Source organism: Nematolebias whitei, chromosome 1, assembly GCF_014905685.2.
Source record: "Nematolebias whitei isolate Nwh7 chromosome 1, NemWhi1, whole genome shotgun sequence".
NCBI classification, from domain to species: Eukaryota; Metazoa; Chordata; class Actinopteri; order Cyprinodontiformes; family Rivulidae; genus Nematolebias; species Nematolebias whitei.
In genome coordinates this window covers 21,063,825-21,079,605 of record NC_056498.1, presented here as the reverse complement: position 1 = coordinate 21,079,605, position 15,781 = coordinate 21,063,825, and the positions used below count along the sequence as shown (strand labels likewise).

The 15,781-nt window shown below is 37.7% G+C and overlaps 1 protein-coding gene across 1 annotated transcript in view; it reads left to right on the top strand.

Annotated features, from left to right (window-relative positions):
• Positions 1–13,748: 13,748 nt before the first annotated feature.
• Positions 13,749–15,781, top strand: part of rin1b (Ras and Rab interactor 1b) — a 33,304-nt gene continuing 31,271 nt past the window's right edge. Inside the window, exon 1 of the mRNA XM_037688432.1 lies at positions 13,749–13,892. Coding sequence (XP_037544360.1) covers positions 13,749–13,892 — 144 coding nt within the window. The remainder of the gene's footprint in view (positions 13,893–15,781) is intronic.

The following is a 15,781-nucleotide window of genomic DNA, read 5'->3' as shown; positions in this document are numbered from 1 at the left end:
TGTATAAACACTGTAGTGGTTAATCAGTCTGCATGACCTGTCAAATGAGTTGATTTACTGGCATTGTTTGTCCACTGGCAGCACGGTGGCACAACTGATAGAGCTGCTGCCTCTCAGCTAGCAGGTCCTTGTTTCAAACCCCGGTCCAGGGGCTTTCTGGGTGGAGTTTGCATGTTCTCTCCATGCATGCGTGGGTTTTCTCCGGGTACTCCGGTTTCCTCCCACAGACCAAAAACATGCATGTTAGGCTGATTGGTAACTCTAAATTGTCCCTAGGTGAGAGTGAGAGAGTGAATGTTTGTTTGTCTCATTTGTCTCTATGTGGCCCTGTAATGGACTTGCGACCTGTCCAGGGTGTACCCCACCCCTCGCACAGTGATTGCTGGACATGGGCACCAGCGACCCCCGTGACCCAAAATGGAATAAGCGGGTAAAGATAATGGATGGATGGATGTTTGTCCCCTTTACACAGCAGTAAAGGGGGTAACAAGTTTATTTTGTCATTGTTGTGGACCACTTACCTTCACAAGCTGTTGGAACATAGTTGCATTGCAGCAAATTTGTAAAACCTTCTGTGGGATTTCAATGATTAAACCTCTCACCAGATATAAAACCAAAGCAATTTTAATTTATTTTCTGCTGCTTCTTGACTGGTTTTGATGTTAGCACATTTGCTTCCCTATAGGCTGGAGTCCTGTGGGCATTTGTGTCCTATGAAGACACTGAAACAAACAAAACACACACACACACACAAACACACACTCTTCTGCTGTGACAGATCTATCTGTGAAATCTTCTGAATCACCACACTAGTCAACCGATATGTTTCTTCGATTTAGAAAATTCACAGTTATGCTAACAGTCCCCCCCCCTCCCTTCTCTCCGGCATCCCAAGTGTTGTGCCTGAGTCATATCAAATCATTTGTATGACTTCACACACACATACACACACACAGAAGTACACATGCTAACACGCAGCTCTCACTCCTGTTTTAGTGGCCCCGAGTGGTTTTGCAGCAACACTTTTGTTGCAGGCTTCAAAACAGACACCTGTCATCAGTCAACAGGCCCCTTTACCCACTGTTGCCCCCTGTGGATACTTATAGCCCACTGCAATTATGTTGTTCCATTAGTCATCCTACGCATGAAGTGATGGGCTACTGACTATACTTAGCCACAGTCATGGTCACTCTTCTAAAAATGAGAAATTTTACAGACTAATAATTGTGGCTGGCGTCAAACATGATAAATGAGATCAACATTACGCACAATGTTGGTGTTACTTCTAGTCTTGACAAAGTTTGAAGGTATTTTTGAGTCACCTTGAGCTTGTTATAAAAGATTTTTCATTCATAGGATTAAAGTTGGAAAGTACAGATATATGCATTCAAAGTCATGAATGCAGCAGTATATAATAAACTGCCATCATTTATTTGTACTAGGAAGCTACATCTCAAAGCATGAACGTTTTCATTTAAAAAAAAGATACGTTTTTAAAAAAATCAGGTCAATTAAGATAGTTGACGCAAGCATAAAATGATACTTTTCAACTGTGATTAAAATATTTCCTCTTACCTAATCATATTATTTCTTTATTCAGAAAATGTAAACAATGCACCAAACACACAGTAGCTATAGCTTAATCACTTTCACAGATATTTAGCTAAAGTTTAATGTGGTAGTTGCTGAGAGTCATCCTCTTCAAATACTCTGAGCCACTAAACATTTAGCAAAATCGTACATGAAATTGTTTATTGCCATTCATGAGATTTGGTTATAATGGCTATTTCTCATTATATGATTATCTTAGTTTAAACCTCTAATAAGAAAGGTGGTGAGTGATATACATTTTTCCAGCAAATGTGTAGGCTTTAATAATAAAAACTGACTTAATTTTACCATCTTAAATATTTTTAAATCTATTTCTCTATATTTCTTCATGTTCCCTCAGTAATAAATATGTTGTTGTTTAATCCCCCTGCCACACACCATAGGTTACCATATTTCATCATAATATTTAACCACAAAGCCAGCTTACCTTTTCATACAGTGACCATTTTTGTTCTGTTACTTCCTCGCTTTGCAGCAAAAAGGAGCATCAAGGGCGGGTTTGCTTTTCTGTTGTCTAGTCTCAACATGACTCATTGCAACTCTACTTGGATCTACATGGTCTCAGTAAGTTTTTATGTAATTTGAGCGCCACCTCGATGTGGGTGGAATCGTCATAGCACAGCCACCTGAAACTTGTGCAATGTGATATTTTATCTAATGTAAACTCAACACAGAAATGGGCAAAAAGAAGAAAGCAATAAAACCCAAAACACTAATCAAATGTTGCCATGGTTTCCAAAAAGACTATATAGGTCACCTTCACTTTGTCAAGGAGCCCAAAAATCGAATTTGTCTAATTCTATAATTTGTTTGTTATTTAAATTATTTGTCTAACTCTGAATTCTGTGGAATTTGTAAACATTTACCTCCTCATAGTACCAAGGTGTTTGTTTACATGTTGCATTTTAATGGATGTTTTATGTACAGTGGTGGGAACAGTTTCGTTAATCCGCTAACAGCTAATATTGGAACAATTTGTTATTTAGCAGATTAGTATTTTTGCTAACTTTAAAAACCGTTAGCAGAATTAGCTTCCACTAAATTAGGTGTTGCCAACTTTAAGTCTGCTAACAAAATTCCCAATCTTGTTTCTGTCTGTTCTGGGTGTATCTTGAAGAGTCAGTTAGGCACACTATTGGCTTACTATGTGTACAAGTAACAAGACATGATTGGTCAACGCAGCTTCAACTGGAAGGAGACAAAGACGTATGAAGCAAACTGAGAGACAGTCGTGTTAGCGGTTAGCTGTTTAGCATTAGCTTCCATATTTTTTTAGCGGTTTATCAATAACAAAACAAATTTTTGTAGTTAACCAAATTTGGGTTAGCAAAACTTTTTTTGGTTAGCTGTGCCCACCACTGTTTATATAATTTTTTTTAAGTAATTAACAACAACAACAACAACAACAACAAAATGCTGCGACAATGTACTAAGAATGCACTAGCTATGTTCTGTTCTGCTTAAACTTGTATTGTTAGGATTTCTATTTTTCTACCTGAGAACTGCCAAATTCTGCTTGCAACAAATACCAAACTTCTACTATAACTTTGCAGCTTTCAAACATTGTTTTAGTTGAGTGTCAATGTTCCTGAGCACACAGCCAAGATTTTCAGCTTAAAGTTTGCCACAAGCGTGAACACTTCTTGTTGGGACTTGTTATACTTTAAGCTAAAGTTATGGTTTATTATGCCTGGTGTGGAGGTACATAATGAGTAACCAGTGAATAAAACCTGTTGAAAGTTTACAGGATTGTTAAATAATCCTTGGTAAATACAATACTTCTGTAAACATGTAGAAATTACCGTTTTTGGTGCACCCATGATTTAACTCCAGCAATAAAAGTCAGTGGCTGCTCCCTTTTCAGGGATTGCCACAGTGAGCAAATCTACATGAAAGATTTATAAATCATGATTTCAAGGTATACAAAAATACATTGGCTGTATTTGTGCTTTCTGCCTTCTGTCTACGGATGAAAATGTAGGATGTAACAAGGAGCAAAGTGCACAACATAACTGTCACTATCACTGCTGGTTTATTCCTGCTGGTTTATTTTGAAGACTGCAGAACAGCTGATGATGTGGCACAGGCTGGACATAGTTAGTAGCTGAATCAGCTCAGAGTTGAGGGGGTTGGAGATGCCATTCAGGATTCAGTTACTTCCCTATCCTCTTTCTGTTGAAGTCTGGAACTGTTTCTGGACTTGTTTAACAATATGTTATTTTCAGATAATCATAATATTAACTGCTGTATAGAACAGTTGTGATTTTCTTTGTAGATAAACTTGTGATTATCACAGCAAACCACAAATTGGCAGCATTTGTTGTTACATTACCCCACCCACCCCCAAAAAACTGTTTAGAAATGTATTAAATTAGGCACAAAGATTGTTCTTGGCTTGCTTTACTATCTGTCATTATGGCTTATCCACCTACACAAAAAACTCAGCTGAAAACAAGTTTATGTGAGCTCTCAGGATGCTCCTGAGGCTCCTCTGTACATTTCAGTTTATTTACAAAAACTTTAAAAACTTATCTTGAATCATATATTAGATTTGCTTTAAAAAAAATGCCAGGTCATAAACAATCTGCAGTTGTGAATTATGAATATTATATGTGGAAGTAATGCAAAACAACAACTTTGGGAACATATTTTTACAGTAACACCTTTCAGACACACATACACATATACCGTATGTTTATATATATATATATATATATATATATATATATATATATATATATATCTGTCTGTCTGTCTGTCTAGTGAGCATTACAAGCAAAAAAAGTAGTGTACAAAAAAACGTGGGAACTAAATATACTGAAGCAAATACCTGTAATCACAGATAGAACAGTAGCTGGAAGTGAAGTTTGACAAACAAATCCTTGTGATAAAAATCAAAACAGCCAAACTTCTATGGGAAATTGACTGTATAAAAATAAAAAACAGGATGTATACGTACAAAACTTTGTAAAAGAACTTAAACTCAAAAAATGTAAATAATAATTTTTAAAGAAACAAGACAGAAACTATGAATCATGATAAATATATTTTCTTACAAATGTTTTTTTGTTTGTTTTAACATTGAGGATGATGCGCCTTTAGCCTTGACTTAAATGGTAAATGCCATGGTTTTTTGCAGAGTCCAGTCTAATCAAATTATGCACACATCTCTTCATGATAATAAGGTTTGATGAGTGACGGCTAGCTACAAAATTGTTGATGTGCTCCCAAAATCTAAATGAACCTAAAAGCAGGGTCCAACACTGATATTCACAGCACCTGTTGTGTTTTTATTTTTCCAGATCTGGAAACAATATTTCTTTTGTTCAGTGTTTTAGTCGCTGCATCAGTCCAGCATCACTTGCTCAGCCAGCTTGCAGGTCAGTTCTGTTCAGTGTTTCAGGCTAAAATTCCTTTAGTTTTTTTGCACATCATCTCTGAAAGGTTTAGTTGGGTTTCTCCATCAGTCAATCAACTGTTTGGATGATAACAGTCAATACCTTCTTTTGAAAATACCCATCAACAGCTTTCTTTTGGTGTAACATTCACTGAGATTATCTGTTGGACGTGCACCTCCCATTCTCTCACAGAAGGAGTTTTTGGTGAGAAAAATGCCTTCTTAACTGGAGATGTATGGATCCATGTGGATACAGAGATATGAAGCTTTTCTGGAAAAAAAATGACATGGCAATCTTTTTCACACATGCTCTCAGTCACATGATTTTGCTTTTAATGTTTGAACCCACTTGCAGACAGAGGAAGTAGACTCAGGAGTAAAATAGTTACATTTATTTTACAATAACAAAAACAAAGTGCTGACGAGGAAGCAAATAACATGTGACAGGAGATGACAAAACGGAGCAGACACAGAACATGAAGCCATATAGGAAGGGTAATGCCCAGACACTGGAGGAGTTAAAAGACAGACTTTATACAGGACTAATGAGACAGAATGAGAAACACCTGGGGTGATTGGGAATCAGGACAGGTATGACAGGAGCAGGACACAAGGAGCATGGGAGTGCAGGGAGACACAACAGAAATCATACACTTTAGAAACCAAAATGACACTAATTCTACTTTACTACTATTCTCTACACGCTATTCTCTCTTTCGCTCTCGACAAAGACGGTCGCTTTCACCCGCTCCTCCCTCCCTCCTGCTTTTTTGCTCTCTTGTCCTGTGAACATCCTCAGAGTCTATCTTTACACATCTTCCAAATCAATAATTATTATGGATCTGGTCAGGTGGTCTCTCAACGCAATTAATAAAAAAATATTTTCTACCAGAAGACCGGGTCCAGGAGAACCCTCATGCCCTGAAGGGACACACACAGTTGGAAATGTCATGGAATCCTGGGGTGTTTGGAAGTTGATGTGTTTGTCTGTTGTTGTTGTTGTTGTCTGTAAAGGACGTAGAAGACACATACATAATTGGATTTATGATAACAGGGTTTCTGCTTTTTGGAATCGGCAGATACCTGGGTTATCGGCTAATAAGGAAGACGTCGGCAGGAGTTTCAGCAATAGTAAAGCTGCCAACCTTATATGAAGGATTACTCTGTGCTTTGAGCTCTCAGATAAATATGCTTTGGGAGCTGAACCGTAAGTTGCACACAATTTCTGAGAATCGTGGGCTCCTAGGACTTGCCGGCATGAAGGATTCAACCTTGGTGCTAACAAGCACTTACCGGTGGAATGTCCACTGATCTGGCTGTTTGATTCACCATTGAGTGTACCAGCAGAACTGAAGGCAGACATGTAGAGTCTGTCTGCCCAAAACAATTGTTTTTCTGAATTTGGGCTCCCCGTTGGCCTTGGACAGGCCAATTTATCTCAAATTGCTCCTGGAGAATACGTAAACTAAGAAGCTCTGCCTGCCCCCCAAGGACACGTGGCCTTATCAAAATTGTGCCGCTGATAGACACTGTACCATCATATCAGAACTTTGGGCCTTTCTGGAGTGTCCTGATGCATGTTCAATAATTCAGGTAGAAAAATCTTAAAAAGTTAAATCTGGTCCTCTGGACATTCAACAAAACAAAACAAAACAAAAAACTTGTAGAAACGTTTCATCTTTCATCCAAAAGACTTCTTCAGGAAGCCATCTTTGTGAAAAGAAATCGTCCATCGTTAAACAGGGGTGGAGGCCTCCATGTTCAACTGCCCCCCTTACAATGCTGTTATTGCTAGTATCACTCAGCCCTCTGTGAATAGTAAACAGCCATCAGTGTGCTAATGATCCATTGTTAGGCTGATGGTCCTTCTTGATCATGTGAGCAGCTGGTTTTGGTTGTCAGCAGCAAACTGGTTGATCCACTCTGAGACGGTGCTATTTAAGAGACTGAGCTGAATACAGCACCTCAGACTGAAGAAGTCTCTCGGATGAAAGACAAAACGTTTCTACAATTTTTTTGTTTTGTTTAGTTTTTTTTTAATGTTCAGAAGACCAGATTTAACTTTAGATTTCTGGAGTGTCCATGGACAACTCACCGCCTTTGTTGACCTTCTATGCATAAATGTATTATGTTGTCATTTTATGTTGCCGTTCATGTTTCATGTCTTTTTTTGCATCTTTTACACTGTGCCCCAGCCAGGACATAGTGTGAGACATGATTTTTTTAAACTTCTTCCACCCTTGTGTTCTCTTTTCCTCATCTACTTTGTATGTTGTATGTAACAGGTCTCTCTTGTAAATGAGTCCCAGAGGCTCAATGGGATTTAACCCAAATAATAAAGGTTGAATGAAAAAACTAAAAAGGTTTTTTTTTTTCTGTCTTTCTCTTTTTCATCCATTTCCTGCATGTCACCAATAAACTTTGATTGTGTCGTATTTGTGACTTTTGTGATTGTTTTCAGTCATCTAAGCATTCTTTTCATGGTATATTTGTATTTTTTGTCCTTTGGGTTTAGTTGTGTTTTCTTGGTTAGATCCTATTTTGTTGGTGTTTCTTGTTCCGTATTTCCGTTACTTCTCCAGTGTTTCTTCATTCACAGTCACCCTTACCAGTCCCCAATCAGTGTCTCAACCCAGGTGTTTCCACTTCCCCTCTCACCTAGCTTGCTATTTGGATCATCTCTTATCGCCACCTCACCGTCAGCTCATTGTTCTGTAAACCTGTCAGATGTCTCAGTCCTCCTCGTGCCTCCTTGTGTTTTCCCCTGTGTTATTGTGCAAGTTGTTACTGCCACATCAGCCTTTTTTGTTTTAGTTTATTTAATAAATCCATTTTTGTTTTACTTTGTGCTCCTCGTGTCTGCCTGCACTTAGGTCTAACCACATCGAACCATAATAGATTGGATGCTGAAACTGTTAATAACTGAGAGGAAATGGTAAAAATCATCAGTGGAAAAAGAAAACAAGTTACATTTGTTTTGGGAGAATCTTTAGCCAAGCTAAGAATGGTCTTTGTATTTTGATACATTGTAAATGTGGACGTAATTGCCACCTAGTAGAGCGGTATGGTATTTGCACTTTTTTGTTAGAATTGTGTAAAAAACACACGAGCGCATGTGAGGACACGCACAGAAAAAAAAACAAGAAAATATTCCTTTAAAAAAAAAAATCTGTTCATTTAATTCACTTTCTTATTAAAATGCCTCAAAAAAAAATTCTGACCAAAAATTTAGATTTTTGTTTTTAAATAAATTTGTAATTCAGTTCAATTCAGTTTATTGAATTGAACTGAATTACAATTTTATTTATAATAAAAGTGAAAAATTTTGGTCACAAAATGAAATTTGTAGGTGGAAGTAATCAATTTTAATACAGCTCATCAGTACTAACTTCCCTCCGTCCTTTCTACACTGTGTCATAATTGTATCTTTATCTACTAATTGTGAAGTCCATCAAATGTTCTGACCCTGGTCCATCTCGGTGCTGCTGTACTCAGGTGAAAAACACATTAGCAGATATAATGTTTATGCTTCTTTCAGCTTATCACGTTTCCAGTCTGACAGCTTGAACTGCAGCGCTGCAGACCCGCTGAATTTTGATTTTTCTTATCAGCTTTAATTTCAAGTACTGGCTTTTCTCTCCTCTTTTCATCCTTTTATCTTTCTCTCTTTTTTTCCCCATTACCAAATCTCTCTGTTTCTCTGAGGGAATTACATAAGTCTTTCAGTGTGTGTGGGCAGCGTTGCATTTTATGTAAGGCAGACCTGGAAATGACTAGTGAAACACTTATGTCTTGCTCCTTGATATGTTTCTCTCTTTCTCTTTCTGCTTGTCTTGAAGCTTTTTGTAGTTTTGTTTGTGGTATGGTTATTAAACTGTAGATCTGCAAGATGGTCAGCTCCAAATATACGATGAGATGACTTATGTAAGTTAGAGAGGACAGAAACAAGACGTAGACAACCACAGAATGTCTGGTCCAGGTGTGGTCTCTATAGGAAGAAAGACAAATAAAAACCCATGTTAAGAATATAAATAATTACAAATACAAACATGAAGAGTTGAGTGAGTAAAGAAAGCAGCAGTGATGAAACATCACTTTGTCCACCAGCAGTCTAAGCCTATAGCAGCATAACTAAGGGATTGCTCAGGAAACCCAAGCCGACCTTAACTATAGGATTTACCAAAAACGAAAGACTTAAGCCTGATCTTAAAAGTAAACAAAGTGTCAGCCTCATGGGCAGAAACTGGAAGCTGGATCCACAAGAGAAGAGCCCGATAACTGAAAGATCTGCCCCCAGTTCTACTTTTAGAAACTCTAGGAACTACAAGTACGCCTGCAGTCTGAGAATGAAGTGCTATGTTTAAAAAAATGGAGCAATAAGACCTTAAAAATAAGATAAAGCTTGATTGTTTAGAATTTTGTGTCTTAGTATTAAGAGTTTAGGGTTTTGTCTGAATTTGACCAGGATACATGAGTAAAGCTAAAACTGAAGAAACATGATAAAACTCTGCCAGCAGCATTTTAGATCAAATGAAGACCTTTTTAAAGAGTTTGTCTTTGGACACCAAGAAAACAAACAAACAATTACAACGATCCAGTTTAGATGTGTGAAATGCATGGATCAGTTTTTCTGCATCATTTGGGGACAAGATGTTTCTAGTTTTAGTGATTTAGTGAGGTGTAGGATAGCAGAGCTGGTAGTATTTTAATTGTGGGGTTAAATTAGATATCAAAAATAACACAAAAGGTTTTTAACATTAGAACTGGAGGCCAAATTAATGTCATCCAGAGGAAGTGAACGGCTGCAAAGTTTGTTCCTAAGATGCTCAAGTCTAAAAATCACAACCTCTGTCATCTGAATTTAAAAATAGAAAATTAAGTCAGTGAGGTGTTTTTGTCTATACAACATGCTTTTAATCTAAGTCACTGATTGGATTCATCAGGTTTCATGGATAAATATAACTAAGTAATCAGCAAAACAATGAAAACTTCCAGTGCTATTTAATAACTTTACCTAAAAGAAGCATATATAAAGTAATGAGTACTGGTCCAAGCACTGAACCTTGAGGAACTCCATGACTAACTGTGATGTAGGAAGAAGATTCATTATTAACATGAACAAACTGGAATCTATCAGATATGTAAATATGGTTTTAAACAATTTTAAAGCTGTTCTTATAATCCCAATATCATGCCTGTGTACTAAAATATTGTAATCATTTCTATCAAATGCAGCACTAAGATCGAACAGGACAAGTTTGGACTCAAGTCCACTGTCTGAGGCCATGAGAATATCTTTCTGTGCCATGAGGAGCTCTAAACCCTGACACAAACTCCACAAACAGATTATTTCTGTGCAGATGTTCACCTGATTTGCAACTATTTTCTCAATAATTTTTTAAAGAAGACTGGGAGAATGGACATAGGTCTATAACTGACTCAAGCTCATGAATCAAGATCAGGTTTCTTGACAGTCACTGTTTGTAAGAAGTATCAGATTTTTCACATAACTCATAATACAGATATACTGTATGACATACATGTATGTACCTGATATAGTAGGGTGTTGTATGAATGGGTAAATGAGGGCACAGACTGTGTTGTAAAGCACTTTGAGTACCTTGATAAGATATAAAAGGTGCTATATAAGTACAGTCCATTTACCATTCCTTTTGTCTGTGTTGTACAATTTAATCACCATTTCTCCAATTTGAGCTTGTTAAAAGAGCTTTCTACAACTGTTTTGATAATAGTTGTTTGTAACCTTTCCACGTAACCCTACATCAAAACATTTAAGTTTGGCATGTGGTTTGTCACCAGCAGAGCATCATGAAGGGTACAGCTCCAATCAGCGGTGCTGATAGTTCAGCTCTATTTGGTCTTTGTCACATCTTTTTGGACTCAGTTCAAATGGATGAATTATGCGTGAAAACTCTGTGAAAACTTGGTAAGCTAGTTATCTGGGTAAACTCGGTCCCCAACAAACCATCCTTCAAACAATCCGTCCCCTCACCTGGAGGATTCTAAGTGTATATATTTTACAAAGTTATGGCTGATTGTCATGAAGCAGTGGTTTTAGAGTTGAACTCATAGTGCAGGCGGACCACAGAGAACTCAGAGGAGTAAAAAATAATATAATTTATTTTTGAAAAACAAAAATGCTGACGTGGCAGCAAAACTGACTCAGATCATAAGGCACGTAGAAAACACATGGGAACACATATGAACTCAAGGATGATTGTTAGACGATGCCAGACAACAAATAGCACACAGACACAGACTTATATACACAGACTAACGAGTCAACCACACACACCTGAACAGGACACACAGGTGGATCTGATCAGGGTAATTAACACTAGGGAGTGCAGACACAGGGTGATCACAGAGAGCACCATCCTCACAACGATCTGCTCCTGAGGGGATCACATTTCTCACACCATTGGTCCTTTAGATTAGGATAGTATTCCTGATTTATTTTTCACTTGCTTTAATCTCACTGCTGTCAGCAGAAACCTGTAATTGTTACCTAACATTGGTGCTCTTGATTTCCAACCTCCGGGGTTTACCATTAATGGGCCTGCAGTGCACAGATCGGAGCAGAAATAACTAGTTTATTCCAGAGAAAAGGACAGTTATGTAATAAGACACAAGAGGTGATTAAAAAAAATATGAAAAATTCAAATCAGGTATTGAAGAGAAACAATATTCATATTGTGTCCTTGAATCAGGGTGCAGCATCCGATCACTGCTCTGCTTGAGTGATCTTAAGTGAAGTTGATAAATACATTTCTTTCTATTTTTAACATAATTTAGAGCAATTAAAATTTAAAAACTCACATAAAACAAAGCTTCCTAAAAATAAAACGCCTAGGAAAAACCTGTCAACCTTTGGCAAACAGTGTGCACGAGTGTGCATGAATATTTATGTGTAAAAACGTGTGTGCGCGCACACACACCTGCGCAAGTGCGTCTATCTCTAACTTGTCAGAGGACGGGTGTTTCACTGAGTGGGAATGCCTGCTAGGATGTGTAGGCCCAAGTTGCCATAGCAACCATCTGCTGCTACGCTCGCAAGAGTTTGTTGGCAGCCCACACATTGTGACATCCAGCAGCAAGCCAATCTTAGATGGAGAAAAAAAATAAAGCTGTGACCGAATGCCAACGTTAAAGAGCCACACAGTTTAAACTGAGTTGTTGCGTTTATTTTTTTTTTTCAATTTAGTTGCACACGCACAAAAAAGGCTTATTTAATTTGTCCTGAGACTGTGTGCTCCTGTAAATCCTTCATGGCATTTCTTGTGATAAAGACAGACGCAGTAGGAGAGGTGTGCTACACTCGGCACGCGATACAACACTTTGGCAGACTGGCGATCAAACGGAAGGTTGTAAAGCAGCCTTAAATCTTTAGCAGGTATGAGGCAAGTTGCAGTCAGAGAAGAGTTACTGAGAGCCACTTTTAGACAGAAGGAGAAAGTTGGAGGCTCAGTGACGCATAATGTTTGAGAAGCTAAATCCCTCATCATCTTAAATCTAAAGTCTACACACACAAGTTATTGGATAATTTAATTATTCTATCATCAACTCATTAAATAAATAAGCCACACAAGGAAACTAGAAGCTCTTTACATCCCAGGTTTAATATCCCTGCAAGAGGAGCAGCAATTGGAAACCAGGAAACAAGATGTTACACGATGCCCTGGATCACAAGGTCTGCCCCCGGACAGCATAAAGGAGCATCAACTTATACACTTATCAGAAAAGGCGAGGTCAAAACAACTCTGCTTTCCAGCTTAGGATCCTTGAAATTGATCAGGTGTGCAGGCTCCGTGCTCCTGCAGGCTCCACTTTGTTCAGACAAAACAACTCTAACTCGCACACATGGTTCTATTAATTTGACATTATAAGTGAAAAACATCCACGACCTTTACATCCCCCATCACAAGTGATTAATGGTAAATGACCAGTGAATTCAACACAATTTGTTTGACATAAAACTCATATACAATAAACCTGTGCGCCTGCCTTGTGCATAGCGTTGTACTTTACAAAGAACTACCACTGCTCACGTTGGAGGAGGCTCTCAGCTACACTTAGACATAGTCCATCCAACTTTGAAGTGGTGTTCTTCTAGATATTTATCAATAGTTAGTACATTACCATATATGACATCAGTCATAGAGCACAGAGTGTTAAAAAGAGGCAAACGTTTTCATCCAGGCTAAGCTAGTGGCTAGCCAAATGAAGTCATGTTGTTAAGTATGATACAATTCCCAATGATTGGGACTGGTGAATTCATGCATTTAACTCATATTCCAGTGATCAAAATCCCACATTAGATGTATAGGATTCATTAAAAGGAAAATAGGAATTAAGTCAAAACTCTATCTTACATTTTGAGCACCTTTCTTGACAGTATGTTGTCCCTAGATTGTTTTTTGACGCATCGGAATCGGGATGATCTGATCCAGTCATTACAATATACATCTTTTTAATTCCATGCCTCTAAAATTGCATAACTTTCATTTTTCTTAACTAATTTTTTTATCAAAATTGGTATTCCTTTCTTTGTCATTAGTAGATGCATTCAAGAAAATGAGTTTTAATACAGTTTGGATTAAGCTTTGCCAATATATTTGTTTTTCAGGTTTATAAAGCAGCTCATTTCAATATCAAAAGGTGAAACTATTAACTACAGAAATCAATCTAATTATTTAGTTTGCTTGTCTGTGTCTTGCAGATGCAGGAGGTGGGCAGCACCCAGACCAGTTCTCAGAGGGTCTTCAGTGTCCTGGATCGATTGCTGCTCACGCATCCTGTGTGGCTGCAGTTGTCACTCAACCAAGACTCCGCCCTCTACATCCTGCTTAGAGAGCCTGTGGGAGTAAGAACCTGATAGCTACGTTAGCCTTCTCAACTAAATGTTAATCGTCCTTGGGAGCAGCTTCCAGCAAAAAAACTATAGATACGTATTAACTCGGCTTATTGTAATATATTATGAGAGATCAACCAACTGTAGTTCTCCACGCCAATTCTGATGTGTGTAAACCTCTGACCAGGACAGATTTGTTCACCTTTGATTGATTTTTATTTCTCCAAGTGAACTATAGCTGAGAGCAATTTAAGTTTAATATTTCTGATTTTTGTTTTGCTAATTTCAAATGTTAACCAAACACACACAGATTTCCAAATTTTGAGTACAAAAGGATAACATCTATTTTGATAAAGCTGGAATGTTGTTTACAATATAAATGAGAAAAGAATGTAATGATCTGCAATCTAATGAACTGATATATTTTATTTACAATGGAACATAGTATGCATACCAAATATATAAACTAAGAAATTAAACCATTTTAAAGGAATATCCAACTGCTTCCACATGCTGGCCTTAATGTTATTTCCCTGTTCTACTAAAAGTTATTATTTGTGACACGTGACAACGACTAACTACTTTAAAAAAATTATATATTTTTCTTATATTTTTACCTAAGGCCATCCCCATTAATGTGCAAATGCAATGCATTCTGGGTTGATGACGTACATGGATTGCATTGGAAACTAAAACACAAGAAGCCAAGGTTAAAGTGTTTAAACATAAATTTAACTTTATAAAGTTATATTATGAATTAGTCCTTATGCCATTCTGTATTTCATATATATAAAAAAATTCATAATATATATAAAAATTTATTATTTATCTATATATATATGTATATATATTAAAACTATATATTTTTTCTGCATACCTCTTAATTCGAATGATCAGCTGGTCTCTCAACAAAATTGATCAACTTCTCCCGACAGGAGTCAGGATAAGGAGGACCCTCTTACCCCGATGGAAACAAATTGGATTCATGATGACAACTGGTTTTTTTGCTGTTTGGTTGGTGAATTCTGGATTGTCTATAAATTCGTGTGGATGTGTTGAAGCTTGACAGCTCTCAGACTGAATTTGGGGAGCTTCTGCAGGGAGCTGGAGCAGCTGTTATCAGGACTGTGAACTTACTGGCAGCACTCATGAATGGTGGGAATAATCTTGGAGAAGCTGTAAGCTCGACTTTTGGCGTAAAGGATCAATTCGGCTATTTTGGAGTTCCATCAGAGGAATATATACCAGCGAGACTTTAAAAGGCAGAAACAACAATTCACGAGTTCTGCCTGACCCAAATTGTGGCCTTGATGCAGGACTTATCTCAACTCCTCCTGGAATGTTTTGAAAACAACAAAGATGCTTTGACTGTTTCCTCACCCCTCCCTTCCCCAAGGCCGTGGACATGTGACAGAACCTCAACTGAGCTGAAGATGAACGTCACCTCTTATCTGGACAATGGCTGAGAGGGGGGGGGGGGGGGGCCCGCTGGACTATGCTACGACTTTTCCTTAAAAATTCAATGTCTTCACTGGCCTATATGTACATGTATAACGTCTATTTATGTTGGTTTGCTGTGGTAGGTTTATTTGATGCCTCAAATAGTGCCCTGTCTAGGACACGGCGTGAGAGATCTTTTTTTTTATATCATCTCTCCTCATGTTTTCTTCCCTTTTCTCATCTAAGCAAAAATATTATTCTGAATAAGAATAAGAGGGCCGCGCTATGTATAGCCGCAGCTTCTTGCATTCCGCCCATCTTTCAGACGACTGTACGTACATGTTCTTGTTGTATCTTGGTGCAATGCCAATAAAGTTTTTTCTGATTCTCTGATTCTGATTCTTAAATAAATAAACTGAATTGAAGTGAATTGGGGCAATGCGGTGACGCAACTTGAAGAG